This window comes from Crinia signifera, chromosome 1, assembly GCF_055691185.1.
Source record: "Crinia signifera chromosome 1, ASM5569118v1, whole genome shotgun sequence".
Classification (NCBI taxonomy): Eukaryota; Metazoa; Chordata; class Amphibia; order Anura; family Myobatrachidae; genus Crinia; species Crinia signifera.
This window is the reverse complement of record NC_139217.1, coordinates 313,588,661-313,608,396: the sequence shown is the minus strand read 5'-3', so window position 1 is coordinate 313,608,396 and position 19,736 is coordinate 313,588,661. Positions and strand designations below refer to the sequence as shown.

Below are 19,736 nucleotides of genomic sequence, written 5' to 3'. Positions count from 1 at the left end.
TTACCACTCCCCTAAACTCCCGTACTTACTCCAATGTGCTGCAGAGTGGGTGAAAACCCCCCTCTAAAAATCCTACATTTGCCACTGTCCTTAATGTCTCTATACATGGCAGGCAGTCAAAATCCTGGCAGTCTGATTTAGGACAGCGAGAAGGCCAACAATGGGATCTTGAAGTGAGTATCAGGGTTGGGGTTAGGATTAGGCACTAGGGGAACAGTTATGGTAAGGCTGTGGGGTGGGGGAGATGACAGTAAGGTTGTAGGCCAGGTGGCTGCATGATCGGAAAGTTAAGGTTAGACAGAGGGGTAGTTAGGATTAGGGTGTGCAGTAGGTTGAAAATGCTTACTGGCATCCATTGGAATTACACTATCAGTGTTCTGAATGTCAGGATCACAATTGCAGGGATATCGTACTCAGCTGCTATACATTGCTTGCTGATAATTTTTTTATTTATGAACTCTTATAGTGCTGTAAGTAATAACAAACTTCCAAATCCACTACAACTAACCAATTGACAAACAAGCTGAGAAGAAAAGGGAATGCACTGTATTTGAAAAGCTGAAATGCATGTAAAAGATCTATTGTAGAATCACAACAGATGAAAACAGGAGAGCATAGCCTGCCAATAACCCTTGCTGAGTTTATGAGCAAAATGCAAAATGTTCTTGACTGCAAAGCATAAAATCCCATTATGTTACTTTTATGTGTAAGAAATGGTAATGTAGTTATAATCTACAATATCTTTTTGAGAAGTAGCACAGTTTGTATTTTTGGTTTTAAAAGCATAACTGAAATGTATTTAAATATCTTAAAATATATTTGACATATCAGGCTTAGAAAGCAGTCGATTCCGATACTCTAAAATTAATTTAATACAGCATGAAAAAGGTAGACTTAATAACTAGCATTTTGTAAATTTTAGAAGAAAAAATATATATTATATACTTTTAAGTAAGTTTCACAAACATAACACCATAAAAGTAATCGAGATAATAGTACTCTCTGTCTGGGTGGATATTGAGTCATTTCCTTTTGTTCTCTCTGTCCTTTTTCATTTGGCCTCAACTGATCTGTAGTTAATCCTTTGCAGCATACTTTCCTCAACTATTATATTGTAACCCCTACTAACTTACTGGAAAAGTCTGAATTTTACCCTAAGAAAGTTTTTGTCCTCTTTCTGGCATAGCTCTAACCTTAAATGCTTAAATAATTTGGCAAAAAATTGGTGATTTGCACCTTGTCAGACCTTCAGGCCACTGAGAACCTCCTACTTTGGTCCTCCACCAATGGGCACTTTTTTAAATCTCAAGTATTCAAATTTCTGTCCCCTCTCTTTCTCTTCATTGGCATGTGCAACCACTTCTCCAGGGGTCTAATTTAATTCCTGTACAGCTCTTTGTTTCTGTTCCATGTGGATTCTAATAATCCATGCGATGAGATCATTATGTGGCTCCGCATCTGGACAATTGATATGCCATAATAATTGGTGCAGCAAAAACCACTATCTTTAAGCATAGAAAATGTCTACAACTCCTATACTGCTGAACCATATCCCAGTAACTTTATACAAGATGTTCCCTAAAGAAATCAGATTCCATTATCCATATATGGTGGGATATTGGGACATTAGACTGACTGTGGCAGGAATTATTCAGCTAAACCCAGCTGTGAGGGGTTTCTGAGCACTGCCTGTCTTTGTGTGGATTTCCTCTGTGTGCTCAAGTATACTCATACACCAAAGACATACACTTTCCACCATGCATGACCTTCACAAATGGCAAAACAATGTAATTAGAAATGTCCCCAATGTGGATATCTGCTTCATTTACACTCCTTTATAACCCTATAACCTTTCCAATGCTGTCTGATGGTAATAGAAATATCTGGCTCACATGATATGGAATTGATGACCAATATACTGATGATCTCCTCAACTCTTTACAAAACCTGGTCAGCATTGATGCAATTCAGTATCCCGCCTCTGCTACCATTTTCGATCACTTCAACTTTTATGAGCACATCAAGGTTTTAACATCTGTTGACATTTGTTAAGAAGACCAATCTGATAGGATTGCTCCACATTCTGTTCCATTATCTACTCTTCCCCCTCCGGGACCTGGTATGTCAACCTTCTGTTTACTATAGTCTTGATGATGCCCATAAACAGCTTTAAAAAATAATTCTATATTACACAAATACTTCATATAATAAGGACACTCCATTATATAAGTCAGTTGACAGACAATAGATACATTTTAATGTAGTATTATGAGATAAATTAAGTAACAAGCTAAATAAATACCATTCAAATGGGAATATTATTGTGTTTCAGACTGTGATGTCACCTGAGTACATACGGAATGAGAAAAGCTTCATAGCTTGTCTGGATGGAGCTGCAGTAATCCTCCTAATGAAGTTACAATAAGTCCTATACAGCTTCAGTAGAAAGGATCCACATAGAAAATACTGTATGTGGTTTGAATAGGGATATCATCAGACAGGAAACCAAAGGTGAGCACTAGGCATAACAACTCAGCAATTACATGTCTGATTAATTATTAAGAATTCATTGTGTACCATTTCTTCTTAATTACTCTCCCTGTGTCAAACTTATAACAATTAGCATTTGCTAGCAATTATTACAAAATCCATGATTTAATCACTTTCAAATGTTCAGTGTCCAATATCATCAGAAGCATGAATATTTTGACAAAAACAGATGACATACAGTAGTAGCTTGACTTTTACAGTTAAGGTACATAAACATCTAGCGATTGTGCCTGCCACCCATATTGATGGGAATGGGGCCCTGGCGTACATTCAAGTACATGCAATGACCTGGTAACATGCTGCATTCTGAAGCATGGCCCTCATTAACAATCTGCTCCCTCATCTGTCAGAATTCTACTGTTCATGTGACTCCCACTTTAAACCAAAGACTTATCCTGTCACCATAGAAAACATCAGCAGAATTTTTTTTGCTTCAGAAAGCAACACAAAGCAGCAAATGTGAAAAAGAAAATAAGATGACAGTCTCTTTAATCACCAGGAGATATGTGTGGTTCTGTTCTTTAGAATGCTGAACCCACCCAAATTTTGAGGATTCTGAACTCTTGAGGACTCTGGAACTTCCTGCGGTTCCGAATTCCTATTTTAAAATAGAATATGGGGTTTTGGATTGCAAACATTACCTTAGTTTAACTGTTTTTAGACATATTTTAGAAATCTGAAACCCAAGAATTTGAATTCCACACCAAAACACCTGAGGGTGTTTTGCAAAATGAAAACACAATGATAAAATTAGAATCCATACTAAAAAACAAGACTTTGCGCACATCTCTAATCAACAATATTTGTTCTTCTGTATTTTTAAATTGGCATATTAATAAAACATAGAATTTGTTGGCAGATAAGATCAACTCGGTCCATCTATTCTGACCATGTACATACACACACTTACGTACTAGGGGTCATTTTTGTTTTGAGCCAGGTAACCTACCAACATATTTTTGGGTTGTGGGAGGAAATCAGAGTAAAACTCATACAAGCATGGGGGAGGATATACAAACTCCACACAGTTAGGGCCTTGGTGGGAATGAATCCATGACCTCAGTACTGTGAAGTACTAATGATAATCATTACACCATGTGGTCTGCTTGCTAATTTAGAGCATCACCAATAAAACATATGTACTTAAATCCAAATTACAATACAAATGTGTATGTTTTACAGCAACTCCCCCCCCCCCCCCCCCCCCCCCCCAAAAAAAAAAAAAACCCTCTTATTAGGAATAGTTGTTATTCTTTCTACAACTCTCCTTTGGTAGAAAGTGGTAAACAAATGCAACTATTCTTATATGTTGCAAAAGATTAGCTACAGAACCATGTGGTGTAATCCAACTGGACATAAAGCATGTTCCTTGCCCTACACATATCAATGAAGAAAGACAATGTGCAGTAAGTTGATGAATGCTAGTGTTAATCACACTGGTTTCCTTTGTAGCAATGATCTCTATGGGTTTGCCTTATACCTCCCTGACCAATGTATATAATATATGACTATTGCTATAATCCTCTTATTTCCAAAGCCCTCTACACCATCTCTCTTGGTAACATACACTATACTTTGGCCTTCTTTACCCCTTCAAGAAGTTGACACCATCATCTACCCATTCTTCCTCCAACTACCTCCCTCTTATCCCATATATCCAATTTCCTCTCTGTCATCCCCATCTGGATGCACCAAGACTATATGAAACTTAATATGTAGAAATCTGACCTATTTTTCTTGCTCCTTTTCAATGTTACTTTCCATCCCTCCATTACACTTACAGGTCACAACATTTCACAATCTGGTCTGCCAAGTTCACTGCCTCAATTTCATCTTTGACCCCACACATTCAGTTTCTGTCACAGTCATCCATCCTAAATACAATGGTGAGGGTTATCTTCCTCTAACGCAGCTCTCATCTTATAGTTCCTTTCACTAGCTCCCCATTCCCAATAGAATTCACTTTTAAGGGGTTGAATCAATTAGGAGGCAGGAGGCTGCAAGCAAAAAGAGTCTGGTTCATGATTGGCTGCAAGGGTCATGAGTTGCAGTGCCAGCAAAAGCATGGAAACAATGTTGCAAGGACATCTTAATCAATCCCTTAGTTTGTTACCTTTGTCTACAAAGTTCTCAACAATGCTGTCCTTCAAACTCTTTAGTTGTACCATAGGTTCACTTCTTCACTCTGATTCTGACATAAACCTGTCCTCCCATCTCATTTCATGTTCTGGCTCCCATGTCCTTGTCTTATTGTGCACCTATGGAACTCACTGCCTTGCACAACCAGACTCTTCCCAACTAACAATCATTCAAGTATTCTCTAAAAACTCACATTTACACAGTGGCCTTTACACCTTCAACAACAATTCCATACATTAGGTCTGATTCAGACCTGATCGTTCATAGAAGAAGTCACAGTTCACTGTGAGGAAAAGGCCGCCGCTCAGAGAGAGAGATGAAATGGCCCTTACTGAATTGCAAGATAATTGTGAAATTATCGGTAATAACCATCCACTCACAAATTGTGTCACAATTCCTGGAACATCAATGTGGCTATGCAAATGTGAGTAGGTCTGAGACTTGCATTAATCTACGACTGAGAGAACCTGGAAGTGGTCATTGCTGATGTCACAGACCCTCCTCCAAAACATCTAGGCACTACAGCTTTTTTTTTAAATACCCAGAAAACACAGTGTTTCTGCCACCAATCGCTGGCTTCCTGTCACTCAAACTGCGACTTCTGTGATCAAACTGCAACGATATAGAGGTCAGAATTTTTTTACGCTAATTGCAGCTGATACGCAGTTATTTGATAATCAGTGATCGAGTCTGAATCGTGCCCATTGTTCTCTCTATCCATCTATTTCATATATGTCCTATTAGCTTTTTCTGATCACAAGCAAGTCGGTCATTACCTTACGTATCATGTCTGGTTATAGCTAACCTCTTTTACAGCTGTTATGTTTTATGATCACATTTGTTAATGTGTAATTCAACTATCCAGAACAGACCCTTGCTTCGCACCCACAGTTATTTAAATGACTATATGGAGGCTGCTTTTGGTGTAATTGTAAGATCAACACAAGGGGCGTCATCTTACAATTGTACTCCGTATAATTCTACTATGTTCAACTAATACATATTGCATCCATACATTTGTACATACATGTTATTGCATCTGTACATGACGTAACTCTCTTACACTTCACAATCTGTGGCATCTTACAAATAAACAACGATGAGGATGATGATGTACATACAAGACTGACCATTAATAAGGAGTAAGTAGCTAGCTGGCTATAGAGAGTATGCAAACTACAACAGGTATGACCACAGGAGTCAATATTCTAAATATTGTAGCTTTTGTGCAATATGCATTGTGTCCTGACCACTGAAAATATCTACTTATATCATCCAATATTTAATGTAGAGACAAATGAGGCTCTATTAGTTAGGGGTTATGGTAAGTATTAACACTAGTTATGGCACTGGGAGAGTTATTCAGAGATGTTTGTAAATGCCATTGCAGCTGCGATTTCGTGCACAGTGGTTGCGCAAAATGTTGCAAATGTCATAGCTACAGAGGTTTATACCGAGACGCTGATAGGATTTTATACCGCCACTTGTGTACTAAGACTCAACAATGGGACACACACCAGTATGTCATCCACTTTCTGTGTAATCCTATTGTCACACAGCATGGCCGTCAAAAGTAAGATGCTGGAGACTGCATGCTCAAGTTGTGACAAATGCCTAAAAGAATCGGGATGCCTTAGAATCACCAATTACCAATTACCATCCATAAATGCTTCCTAACTGTCATCACTTTGCAAATAAAACCTCACTGTGACCACCATCACAAGACCATTGTGGGCCAGCGCAGTGTGACTTATACTCATGTGCAACACAATCGCTCCACTGCATCCAACATTGATGACTGTTAATAGCACACAATTCTATTATAGATCATTCACCGTGTGATAGTGCATGACTACAGAATATGACATTATGTAAATGTCGACTAAGCGAAAGGTTGCATTGCAATGGTCATCGCATGAAAAGGTCGACCTGAGTTTTGGGAATTTTTTACTTTTTCATACTTTAACATCCACGTGGTCTCTGATTGGGAACAGCGAAGTGTGCCGAGTGCAGTGGCAGCTGAGCGAGGCAACTGGCCCGAAGCATGGTGAGCAAAATGAGCCAAGTGAGGGTATACTGTACACTAATTACGGATCCACGTGATGAAATGTACAGATTGACACCTAAAAACATGAAAATTTCATGTCGACCTTTTCATGCATTTGTGATCTTTTGCTTCTATCGACCTTTTGTTTATGCTGACCTTGTGCAGGTTGACCATTTGGTGTCAACCTAATGACTGTTAACATAGACATTGTCTAACACCTAGACCATAACCCACTGAAAGAGTGGAGCTACCAACATGCCACATGCATAAAGGTTAAGTTTAAGGTTACGGCATAGTTTATGTATCAATATTTTAAATAACTTAAAATACAAATTCTCTGAATAGTTCCTCTCTCTAGAATGTCATTATGTGCTCATGGAAGTCATGTACACACTAGACAATCACACTGCAGGGATTTGCAGCTGGTGGGGATGGTGTGATGAGGAACGTTCTGCACATGTCAACAAGGGAAGTGTAGCTAGTGTGGGCTGAGGGAAGATGTGCTGCCATATCTGACACACCAAGGGAGCTATTAATAGAAACAGTCCTGTAGGGGTATTTTGGAGATCTTCAACATCCTAAAGTCTACAATAAATGTCTCATGTGCCTTAGCCTTAATCAATAACAGGTACATGAAAATCTATGAAATGTACAGCCATGTAGTTCAGTACTGCTGAGGTAGTAGAACACACTTTTACATGGCAGTGAAACACATGACAATCATTATTAATTATTCAATGCCGTATATGGGGGTATGCACTAACAGCTGCCGCCCCATATGGCTGGCATACGCCGGCTACCGCATTGTTAACATATGCAATTATTAATGCAAAGGACAGCTCTTGTGCTAAAAGCTTTTGCGAAGCAGCTCCAGCGCTGGACTTCCGGGTCTGAGGCGGGAGCATGCCCTGCCGGCCGCGGGGCATGCTGGAAGGGATCTGGGATGGATCACTCAAACAGCGGAGCAGAGAGAAGCCCATAGGTTTCTATAGAGTAACCCCATCTTTTTCTGGCATTACTCTATATTTTGAAAACCCGGCAATCAGGTTTTAGTGCCAATAACACTGGAAATTACAAAGAAATCATTGAGCAGACATTTCTATGATATGCAGTGTTTGTCAATAGCCATTGCTGTACTGCAACTTAAAGCAAGTAATCACTGTAGACAATGGACCTGATTGAGAGATGCATCCAATGCCGGAATTTAGCAATTATCCTCTGCCTGCGCATGTTTCATGGTCCCACTGGCCCACGGCGCATGTGCAAGGTACCTTAGCTTTGCTGATCCCAGAGAGAATTAATTTGAAATGTGATTGACAGCCAGGGACTGTTTGTGGGAGGTATACGGGAGTGGCGGCAAAAACGCAAGAGTGACGCGAATATTTTTGGCGCATGTCTCAGCCTGCAACTGCAATCTCGTACACACAAATCATGGCATCAGTGCCTCAATTCCATGGCCCTTCAGCGCAGCCATAGGTTTGCTCATGGTGTCAATTATCGAAGGATCTGTGATGTGTGTATGTGTGTGTGTGTGTGTGTGTGTGTGTGTGTCTTTATACACAAGGCCTGATTCAGACCTTTTAGCAAGGATACATTTTTTGCAGACGGACAAAACCATGTCCTCCCTGAGCTTGCCTTAGGACATCTGCGTTACGATTTGACAGCTGTACCGCCCCAGCCAAACTCCAAGCCTGCCACTGTAAACAAGCTGGCGAGAAGATCCATCCACTCCAGCGGCAATTTTTCAACTGTTACAGTTTTAGTCTGAATTTCCGTCATAGGGATCAAATTAAATAATTTTACCACAATAACTATATAGATCTTTATGAAACCTGTTGCACCGGGGAATTTGAAAAAAATCACTGGGGTAAATATACTAAAGCTTCTAAAGATCAGATTCTATCTTTTCTCTATTGCCTCTTAGAAAATGATAGACAGAATCTAATTGGTTGCTATAGGCAACATCACCACTTTTCATTTTTAGAAGCGTTAGTAAATTTACCCCACAATGTGAAGCTAAAATGCCGCTTAATAGGTAAATGTCTAGCAGGCATCTAGTACTTCATTCTCCATTCACCTTTAGCCTCTATAAACAATGTTCTATACAGCAGCAGACCTATATTTTTGGGGCACTGAAGCTTACACTGTAATGAGGGCCCATTCACAACCAGCCATTATAGGGCAACATCCAACAAGGTGCCTACCCTCATAGCACCCTCCTTAAATAATCATTTAGCACCCCATGTCAGTAATCACCTCAAAGACACCCCCTTTTATTAATCACCTCACAGCACTTACCTTCCCGCTAATCTTCAATAAACACCTGACGGCAAACACCCCTCAGCGCCACCAAAATAAATGCTTCCTTGTCCCAGGATCCTTATCACCTTTCATTGCTCCTTCCCAGGACGGGCCCTCTCAGGCCCAGCCATTTCTAGGAATGTCACAAAGAAGTTCTGCAGGGCTGTTGGGAATTGTAGTTTAAAACAGACACATGTTTCACGCTATTTACACAGCGCAAATCACAGAGCTAGACTACAGCACCCAGCAGCTCCTGCGGTACTAAGCGATGCACATCCAAGCTGTAATAGCAGCTGTGCTGTACTAGGAGCCTGGTTGTCATGGTGACACTGGTTACAAGCTACAGTATAACCATACAGTGCAAAAAACACAAGATGTGAATATCTGATTTTTATTGGTGTGTAAAAATCTCTAAAATAATCTAAATTAAGCTCCATCGATTTTGTTGAAAAATTCACTCTAATTAAAAAAAATGGGTGCTTCAGGGCCCCTATGTAGTTAGGGGTCCTGAAGCGTATGCTTCATTAGTTCTTCTACAGTTCCTTCAGACTCCTGCACTTGCTCCATTGTTCTGCAGAGTGGGAGACTGTGGAATACATGTGGAAACCCCCCTCTAGAAATCCTGCGTTTGCCACTGAGAGGTGGTAGAGGCTAAGGCAGTAGAACAATTAAAACATGCATGGGATAGACATAAGGATCCTTACAAAGAAATAAGAATCAAATGGGGATTGAGGTAACAATATCGTTAACAAAAAAGGCAGACTAGATGGGCCAATTGGTTCTTATCTGCCGTTAAATTATATATTTCTATTTCATTTGCAAATCAACATTTGCTTGTGTCTGGCACATATTTAAGAGTAAAAATGCTGGCACTGGTCAGTAACATTGCCATCAACTCCCTTATATAAAGTGCAAAGATGTAAATGCAATGCAACCACATAAAAGTGCAGCATACAGCACAGTTCATTTTTCTTGCCAATGGCTATATATAATATATAATATTAATTGCGCCTATTAAAGCCATAACATACATTATGATGATGTAAGGCGATTTTCAGGAGCTCAAATTAATAGTGATTAGTTAACGATTTGCAATACCAAGTGATCGGACAGATGAGGACCACATCTAGTAAAAGTGATGGATGTCCCCACTACCAGCACAGATTTCTTTTTAGCTTTCCTTTCATTATTTTCACATTTTAAAATACTGTCCTCGTTAACCCATAATTTAAGTGCATTGCCTGCTTATATCATTGAAAATATCATATGCACATATATTTCAACAGAAAATATAGGCCAGATGCATTTACAAGCCTTGAGATTTATCAACACTTCATTAATGATCTCTTAGTATACATTCACTGGGATGAATGCTGATTTCAATATTCCTGAACAGTAAAAAAAAAAAAAGGGATAATAACACAAACTATGCCTGTGTAAATGTCAGTTCATAAACCTTGATACAATTGTGAGAGTTAATATACTATCAGCTTCTAATTTACATTTCACAGGTGGGGCCAAACGTAATAGTGTGTGAGAATCAGAAAGTGAGAGATTTTGGGAGAGATTTCCCATTTTTTAAAAGCGGCAATCAATCGCATGGTAAAATCAGCCTGGTTTTTCAAAGTGTAAATGATTGCCGCTTTAAAAAATTTGAAAACCTCCCAAAATCTCTCACTTTCTGATTGTCACACCCTATTACATTTGTCCCAAAGTGTTTAAAAAATGACAGGAGCTGACTGATTGTTACTTCATCAACTTTAGCTCTTGTCCAGCTTTGATAAATACCCTCTAAGTATTTACATATACTGTAAACCTGCTCACATGAGTAGAAGCCCAAGCTGCTTATCATCTACATATATGTCTAGTGTCCATGAGTCTACGAAACACTGCCATCTGCTGGCAGAGAATGAAACTACATCTCTTTCTCACACATGCACAAACACAGAAGGTAGCAGACTAGCTTGGAAAGCTTTTGCTTTGAGCGGGCTTACTAGTAGTTTATATGTAATCTTCCTGCAAAACAGTGCCCAAGCTAGCCATAGCAGTTACTGTAACACAAACTACAACATTGCTGCTACCTACAGGAATGGCATTAGCATCACGTGCTTGACCAGGTATCTGTAGGTAAATAGACATCAATGTTAATGTTACATTGAAGTTATCTTCCATTTATACAGTTATTTATGTTGTAATGCACTAGTAGCAGATGCTCATACTAATTCTACCTACACAACTAAAATAACCACCTATCTATTGTAAGGTGAAAGTTACACAGATGCTTGGGAAATAATCAGCTAACTATGATGCAGAATATCTGTCAAAATTCAAATTGTTTCCCAATGACTGCATGTTCTCATAAAATTAGAATGTATCCTACTGAAAGATATAGTCTGCATTGTATGATCTACTGTAAAAGTAAGCTTGCGAGCAGGGCCTTCCGACCTCTATGCCTGTGTGTTATGACTCAGTTTTGTGTTCATTGTTGTTTCCTATTGTACAGCACATTTGTTACGATATATAAGAAACTATATAGAAAAAAAACAAGTCATCTGGATGATTGAAATAAAATGTAAAAATAAACTCACACCATCACTATTAACATATGTGTGTGTGTGTGTGTGTGTGTGTATATATATATATATATATATATATATATATATATATATATATATATATATATATATCATTATGGAAACATAGAGGTAACAAAGTTTACAGTATGGTAGTAAGCATCTCATAATCTCCAAGCAATTATTTACCTTTTCAACATTGTTAAATAAACTTGAAACATAAACACACTGGTAATCTTGCACAGAAATCGCTTGTACACTTTAAGCTCTATATAAAAGAAACAGTTTTCTGTACTGTTTGCAAAGTCTTTTCTTAAATTCGTCTTATAGGCATATTAACACATGTGTAAACAGATGTAATGGAAATAAAGTTGCTGAGAAATAATGTCATAGAAAATCTTGGTTAAAGAAAAAAAACTTACATTTTGTATTATTTTGACCTTTTAAAGATTGTATCTATTACACTTTACAAGAGATAATTAAGTGCACCAAATATAAAATATAAAAGTTGATTAAAATGAAATGGAAGCTATAATAACTAGCTACTTACTGAATAAGCTGTATAAAAATACTAAATGTAAAATCACACACAATCAAAGGGATACTGTTCAATTGTGCTATCAGTTATAAGACCACACCTTAAATAAAATCAGTTTGCTAATATTTCAGTACTGCCAGGCACAAAATCACAAGTCATGTTTATTATATAAAAGTCAAAGTTAAACATGATTGTAGTATTTTACACAATGTTATAAAAGTGAAAAGTGTTTTTGGAGCTACAGGAAACTTACTATTCTCTAGGATCAGATTGTCATTTATTTATTTATAATAATCATGTAATAAAATGTATCTACTTTTGTGAGACAAAGGTGTTATCCTTATTCATTAGTAGAACACACCTTGCTTTTGATACTAAGGTAAGCCACCTTCTACTCATGTTAGTGTGGTTTGCCAGTATTATTTCACTTTCTCTTTATATTACTGTTTCACTATACTTTTTATGTACTGCAAAATAAGATGAAGATATATAAAATGCAATAGTAGAACATACACTTAATATTTATACATAATTAATAATTTGCTATCAATAAATTCATTGTCAATGTTATTTTTTTTATTAATAATTGAATAGTAATTATTATTATTAGTCTTATTTGTATTACTTTTATATATAGTAATATAATATAGATTTATATATATATATATATATATATATACACACACACATATATATATATGTGTGTCAGATACATTTAGATATTTATTTTTATTTTATTAATTTTTGACAATTTGGCATCTAAGAGAGGTGCATTTATTTGTGTTATACATGTGCCCTAGTCCCCTAGTTTCCAAACTTGTTCTTGGGGGACCCCTTTATATAAAGTGAGCAAAAAGTATGACATCAAGTAAACAAGTGTCATAGAACAAGCTGAGAGTTGGCTGATGGGGAAAATACCTTATATGGACTTAGTTATTGTCTTCCCTAAAAACAAGTGTACAGCAAATTCCCTACCACCATCTACTCAGCAATAACAATGTTAGCAGCTGCAGGTATACAGTATGTGTTATTACATCAAGTACCACATAATATAACACATCTATCTATCTATCTATCTATCTATCTATCTATCTATCTATCTATCTATCTTACTATCTATCTATCTACACATCACCCAGACTTGCATTTCTTCAACAGATTTGGCTTTTTTCTAGCAGGACGCCAATTGATTCCCTGGTACACAGAGACACGGATGGTCAGGATAATAGTAACATAATTACAGATCAGGTGAATACACTGTGAAGCAGCAATAAGTGATCTGCAGGACATTAATAAGGTATACATGGAAGTAGCAATGTACAGTAATAGTCCATGAGACAGTGCTACAGTATGTATCAGCAAGTGTATAGAATGTATACATAGTATCATACTGTAGATATCTACAGTATATATATATAGTAAGGGGGGAGCAACAGGCTCTGCCCGATGGGAACTGGGGCTCATTATACAGCATTATCCCTTCTTGAACCCCAGCATGGAGCTAGAGAGGAAGAGGCGCAGGCAGCCTTCTGTAAGGGAACTATAAGGCCCAGCATGTTATATATTTAATCATATCATATGTTGTCACAAAATGTATGTGAGGGAATTCATTATAGCTGCAAAGTTCTATGAAAATTCAAAGAAAAGATAGATAGATAGACAGACAGACAGACAGACAGACAGACAGATGGACAGACAGATAGATAGATAGATAGATAGATAGATAGATAGATAGATAGATAGATAGATAGATAGATAGACAGATGATCGATAGATAGATAGATAGATAGATAGATAGATAGGCTATTGAGTCCCTAATGCTTATTGGCCCCAGCAGACCTATAGTTGCTGTAGGGCAGGCAGTAGTCCCTGTCGCCTAGATTATAAGATCAGGTGCACTGTTCCCAGGACTGCAGGGTACTGTCATCGGATCTCTGCCTGGGGAATTTGCTATCGAGCAGTTGAAATTTATTATCTAAATGGCTTTAAAACCATATGAGTGAGAAGCCAAATGATATGCAGTGACAGCGAAGCTCTTATGCTTGGCAGCAGCTGGGTCTCTGCCCTCTGTCTCTGCTGGTGGAGTATACAACGTTGTCTTTGCAAGGTAGATAAATGAAAATGAAGAACAGGTTAATGATGTATTCAGCGTATGGCAGCACAATCATTTATCATATAGGCAGCATACAGAGCATCAACGGGATTTGAAATGAGCATAAAAGCATTTAAATGAGCTTTAAACTTCTATACAGTATACTGACTATAGCCAGAAATCCTGTGCCATGGGGCACCTGAGAGCCACCGCACAGCAATACCTACATGTCAGTGATGTTCCCAGCCAGGGCCATGTTCTTCAGCACCGGGAAAGCTACGATCCCAGGTATCTTTTCACAGGAGATCCTGGTAGAGTTACAAGTGCAGGAGTCGGGACAGGCCAGCCCCCTCCAGAATAACCCAACTAAGATCCAGCAGACGCAGCACACCTGCGCCACATCGGGTCCATGCAACCTTCTCCAAAGGCCCATGATGGCTCTCAGCTCCGAGCGACCCCTATGGCAGGCAGGCAGATATCCTCACACCCCAGTGCCTGATGCAGTGTCTCCTAGCAATATACAGCGTCTAAGTGATGCTGGGAGACAATATCAGAGCCTATGTGGAGTCATAATCCTCGGCCAGAGAAATGCAGACGTCCGCTGTTAGGTAATGTTGAGCATCATTGAGTGGTGATGGATCAGCTACAGGTACAGGGATGCAGAGCCACAGGGTCCCTGGCCGGGGAGATGCTGCTGTCCTGGATGTGCGGAGCCTGTGACCATGCAGACGCAACAGCGGCAGGGATGCAGCACTGGTACCCACTGATATGGATGTAGCACTGGTACCCACTGGCAGGGATGCAGCACTGGTGGTACCCACTGATATGGATGTAGCACTGGTACCCACTGGCAGGGATGCAGCACTGGTGGTACCCACTGGCAGGGATGCTGCTGCTAGCGCTGCTCAGATGCTCTCTCTATCATCGCCCCTCTCCCTCTGCAAAAAAAAAAAAACACACCAAGATTAAAAGGGACACATCTGATGCACAGCTCCACCAATACATTCCTAGAGGTAAACAGGCTACAGTCCCAGCAGTCTTCTAGCCATATCTCATATACATATTCATCAAGATCAGAGATAACCCTGACTCATCATTCGACATGCAGTATTATTCACCCTGATGACCGATGCTCACACTCACCACATTTCCCAGCACCCTAATGGCACCTTCCCATCATTAGCAGAAAGATGGTGCTGCCTATACAGGGCTCCTGATGGCATGCCAGCCAGCTAGACGCGCATACACATCACTGCACTTATACTAGTATTACTGGAATGTGCGCTGCTGCCAGCAGATGTGCGCAGCATACTGTAGGACTGATATACAGGGGACTGAGGAGGATGCAGCTTCCATACAGATCAGGGATGCTGCTGCCTGCAGCACAATCATGCACAGCAGCAATGGGCACCAGCAGCAGCAGCAGTCATTGGGGATGGGGTCAGAAGCAGCAGCAGCACAGGTGAGATACTGTAGGCATGCATCAGGCACATCCAGTAGCTGGCAGCAATGTGATAGGCTCCTACCTGGGAGAGCTGCACTGATTTCAGCTCCCTCCCGATAGATAGAGATGGATGAGAAGATAGCTCTGCACTGGCTGACGACAGGATCAGTCTCCGCTATCGGCTTTTACACACTGTCTCTCCAGTGCTAATAATAAGTGCAGCTTCTCCCTCCCATCCCCATGCCAATAGCTGCTGGGGAAGAAGAAGTGACGTGGGCAGTGACGCAGGGCAGGGGTAGAAACAGGCTAGTTCTCCTACAGCCCAAGACATAGCAACAAGAGGGGAGACCAGTGGGGGTTTGCCTTCTACAAGACACAGTGATGCATTCTGTCATGCACACACACAGGCACCCCTTCACCCTACACACACACACACACAGGCACCCCTCCACCCTGCACACACACACACACAGGCACCCCTCCACCCTGCAAAACACAGAGGCACCCATTCACCCTGCACACACACACAGGCACCCCTCCACCCAGCACACACACACAGGCACTCCTCCACCCAGCACACACACACAGGCACCCCTCCACCCTGCACACACACACAGGCACCCCTCCACCTTGCACACACACACACAGGCACCCCTCCACCCTGCAAAACACACAGGCACCCATTCACCCTGCAAACACACACAGGACCCCCCCAACCCTGCACACACACACAGGCACCCCTCCACCCTGCACACACACACACAGGCACCCCTCCACCCTGCGCACACACACACACACACACACACACACACACACACACACAGGCACCCCTCCACCCTGCACACACAAGCTCCCCTCCACCCTGCACACACTAGCACCCCTCCACCCTGCACTTCTTAGGATCCACTTCACTTTACATATCCTATGGCATTTATAGCAATGTTGGAAAGAAATGGATTCATGCTTTGCTAATGATCATGTGTGGCAAGGACTCCAACTACACCTACACATGGCATTACAGAAGGACGTGATTGGAATGCTCAAACCTGTTTACCATGAACACTGGCTGATTCTCAGCATATTCACATACATCGCTCTGCGTACTGCTTATACACTACAGCTACATCATCAGTGGAATCTGCTTATTCACGTTACCAAATCCCTTTTTATGTTAGATACTACAAGTGGTTGGAGATTTATTGCTTATTCTGCTTTTCTCTGAAAATCCTCTGTGCTTTCACTCATTATGTCATTTGTGCTGAAAATGTCCTCAGTCTCATTATATAAATGCATCTTACACGGTCACCTGTCAGGGCTTCCTATGTTTTACATGTAATATATATTTTATTACATTGCAGGCTCTAATTTACAAGAACAGTGACAGTGATCTTTATCTTCCGAGTCCATTACAAAACCATAGTTATAAATGAATAGAATTAAAAATGTGTTTCTGGGAATATTCCTTTTTTATTTGCAGTTAGTTTTTTTCCGCAGTAATTTAAAAGAAGCAAAGAAATCTACCGCATTGACAGGCGAGGATGCTGAAAAATGTCAGGAGGACTCTGCTGACCCCTTGTGGTGAAAAGACGTTCTGCAGTTTAAAGCAAATTCTACATCTGTATCATGTGACAGGTCGAGGTGGGAACAACTGGCTAAAGCATTTTTTACATCATTTATTTATTTATTTATTTATTTACAGTTTCTTATAGAGCGTAGCAAATTCCGTTGCACTTTACAAAAGGAAACAGTCATAAAACAAACTGGGTAGTAACAAACCGACATAGAGGTAGGAGGGCCCTGCTGTACAAGCTATACATCATTTTTTTTATAAATAAATAAATACCATTAAGGAGAGATGTAACAAAACTATAATACATGTTTTAGCTGTAAAAAAATATTCACAAGGTTGTCTAGGAATGATTTTTTGGCTTGTTTAACTATTTCAATTATTCGCTCTGTATTATGGTTATGTACTTTTTTTAATTATGCATTTTCAAATTAGCCCAAACTAAACTAATGTGATGATAATGTACAAGATTCAAGGTCATTTTAGGGTTGAAATCAAGTGAATGAGTCAGATGCAACTACATTAAGGTCCTTATTCTGGTTCATTCGCAAAGGCAAATTCCTTCTCAAATGGACAAAACCATGTGCACTGCAGGTGGGCAGATGTAACATGTGCAGAGAGAGTTAGATTTCGGTGAGTTATTTTGTTTCTGTGCAGGGAAAATACTGGCTGCTTTATTTTTACACTGCAATATAGATCTCACTTTGTAGTGCAACCCCCCCCCCAATCTAATTCTCTCTGCACAAGTTACATCTGCCCCACCTACAGTTCACATGGTTTTGTCCATTTGAGAAGGAATTTGCTTTTGCGAGTGAACCACAAAAAGGGCCTAACTTTGGTTCAAGGATATGGGGTCTATGTACTGGAGGGCCTGGTTCTGCTTTGTTAGCAAATTAAATATGCTCACAACTGAGCAAAACCATGTTGCCCTGCAGGTGGGGCAGATGTGATGTGCAGAGATATTTAGATTTGGTTGGGGAGTGTTTAAACTAAAATCTAAATTGAAATGTAAAAAGTAAAGCTGTCTATCATCTGTGGGCTACAAGTACATGCAGAAGCAGACTGTATTTACCCTGCAGAGAAACAATATTAATGTATAGACTCCTCTTGCATTTCAAAATAGTTTCATGACATTACATTACTTGCTTTTTTAGTTCACTGATTCTGGAATTAAGACTAGCATCACACAGGGGCGGATTGGCCCACTGGGAAACCGGGCCATTTTCCGGTGTGCCGGTACTGGTTTGGCCGCTTTTTCCCCTGTGTGGGCCGCCGATTTCCCCTGTCAGGCCCGCGGGCCTCGGACCGTGCTACCACAGTGGTTAGTTCCCGCAGCAGCAGTCACCAACCCCTGGCTGCACAGTGCCCACAGTCAATATGGCCGCGGCTGTATTAAAGTGTTGCTATGGCCACTAGTCGTTCCGAGTGACGTCACCACATCACCCGGGACTGAGCAGCTTCAGCGTGCATGGGCGTAAGTGGCCGCAGGCACTGAGTCACAGAAGCCAGGTAAGTGGCGCCCGCCCCCCAAAGCCGGGAGCTGGGTCATTAACTTTAGCAAAACACCCCCCCCCCCCCACAAGCTGGGTCATTTCCTCCTGTATTTTCTGATAACATGCTGCATTCATCTTGCCATCAATTTTGACCAAGTTTCCAGTGCCTTTCTAGCTCACACATCCCCAAAACATCAGCGATCCACCTCTGTGTTTCACAGTAGGAATGGTATACCTTTCATCATAGGCCTTGTTGACTCCTCTCCAAATGTAACATTTATGGTTGTGGCCAAAAAGTTACATTTTGGTCTCATCACTCCAAATGACTTGGTTCCAGAAGTTTTGAGGCTTGTTTCTGTGCTGTTTGGAGTATTGTAAGCAGGATGCTTTGTGGCATTTATGTACTAATAGCTTTCTTCTGGCGACTCGACCATGCAGCCCATTTTTCTTCAAATGCCTCATTAGTCTATAGATTGTAAGCTTGCGAGCAGGGCCCGCCTACCTTTTGACTGTCCGTAAATACCCTGTTTGTTTTATCACTGTCTCCTTTTGTAAAGCGCAACAGAATATGCTGCGCTATATAAGAAACTGTTAATAAATAAATAAAATAAATTGTGCACCTTGAAACAACCACACCACTTTTTTTCAGAGTCCTGTATTTCAGCTGAAGTTATTTGTGGATTTTTCTTTGCATCCTGAACAATTTTCCTGGCAGTTGTGGCTGAAATTGTTGTTGGTCTACCTGAACGTGATTTGGTTTCTACAGAATCCCTAATTTTCCACTTCTTAATTAGAGTTTGAAGACTGCTGATTGGCATTTTCAATTGCTTGGATATCTTATAATATCCCTTTCCTGTTTTATGCAGTTCAATTACCTTTTGCCACAGATCCTTTCACAATTATTTTGCTTTCCCCATGACTCAGAATACAGACATGTCAGTGCAGTTCTGGATGAAAGATGCAAGGGTCTTTCAGGAGAAAAGAAACTAACT

The 19,736-nt window shown here is 40.2% G+C and overlaps 1 protein-coding gene and 1 long non-coding RNA gene across 4 annotated transcripts in view; one reads left to right on the top strand and one right to left on the bottom strand.

The window, feature by feature from the left end:
• Positions 1-16,278, bottom strand: part of NTRK2 (neurotrophic receptor tyrosine kinase 2) — a 234,705-nt gene extending 218,427 nt beyond the window's left edge. Inside the window, exons 1-2 of one of the 3 annotated variants that reach the window (XM_083186343.1) lie at positions 15,767-16,278; positions 14,468-15,178 (exon numbers count right to left, since the gene is read on the bottom strand). In XM_083186343.1, coding sequence (XP_083042469.1) covers positions 14,468-14,673 — 206 coding nt within the window. In that variant the 5' untranslated portion in view covers positions 14,674-15,178; positions 15,767-16,278. Of the gene's footprint in view, positions 1-14,467; positions 15,179-15,383; positions 15,541-15,766 lie in introns of those variants that run through there. The other 2 variants (XM_083186332.1, XM_083186338.1) reach the window with 2 other exon arrangements.
• LOC146079668 (uncharacterized) lies at positions 14,962-18,814 on the top strand. Its single transcript, XR_014474688.1, has 2 exons — positions 14,962-15,702; positions 17,179-18,814. It is a non-coding gene; the product is annotated as an uncharacterized LOC146079668 (long non-coding RNA).
• The last annotated feature ends 922 nt before the right edge of the window (positions 18,815-19,736 follow it).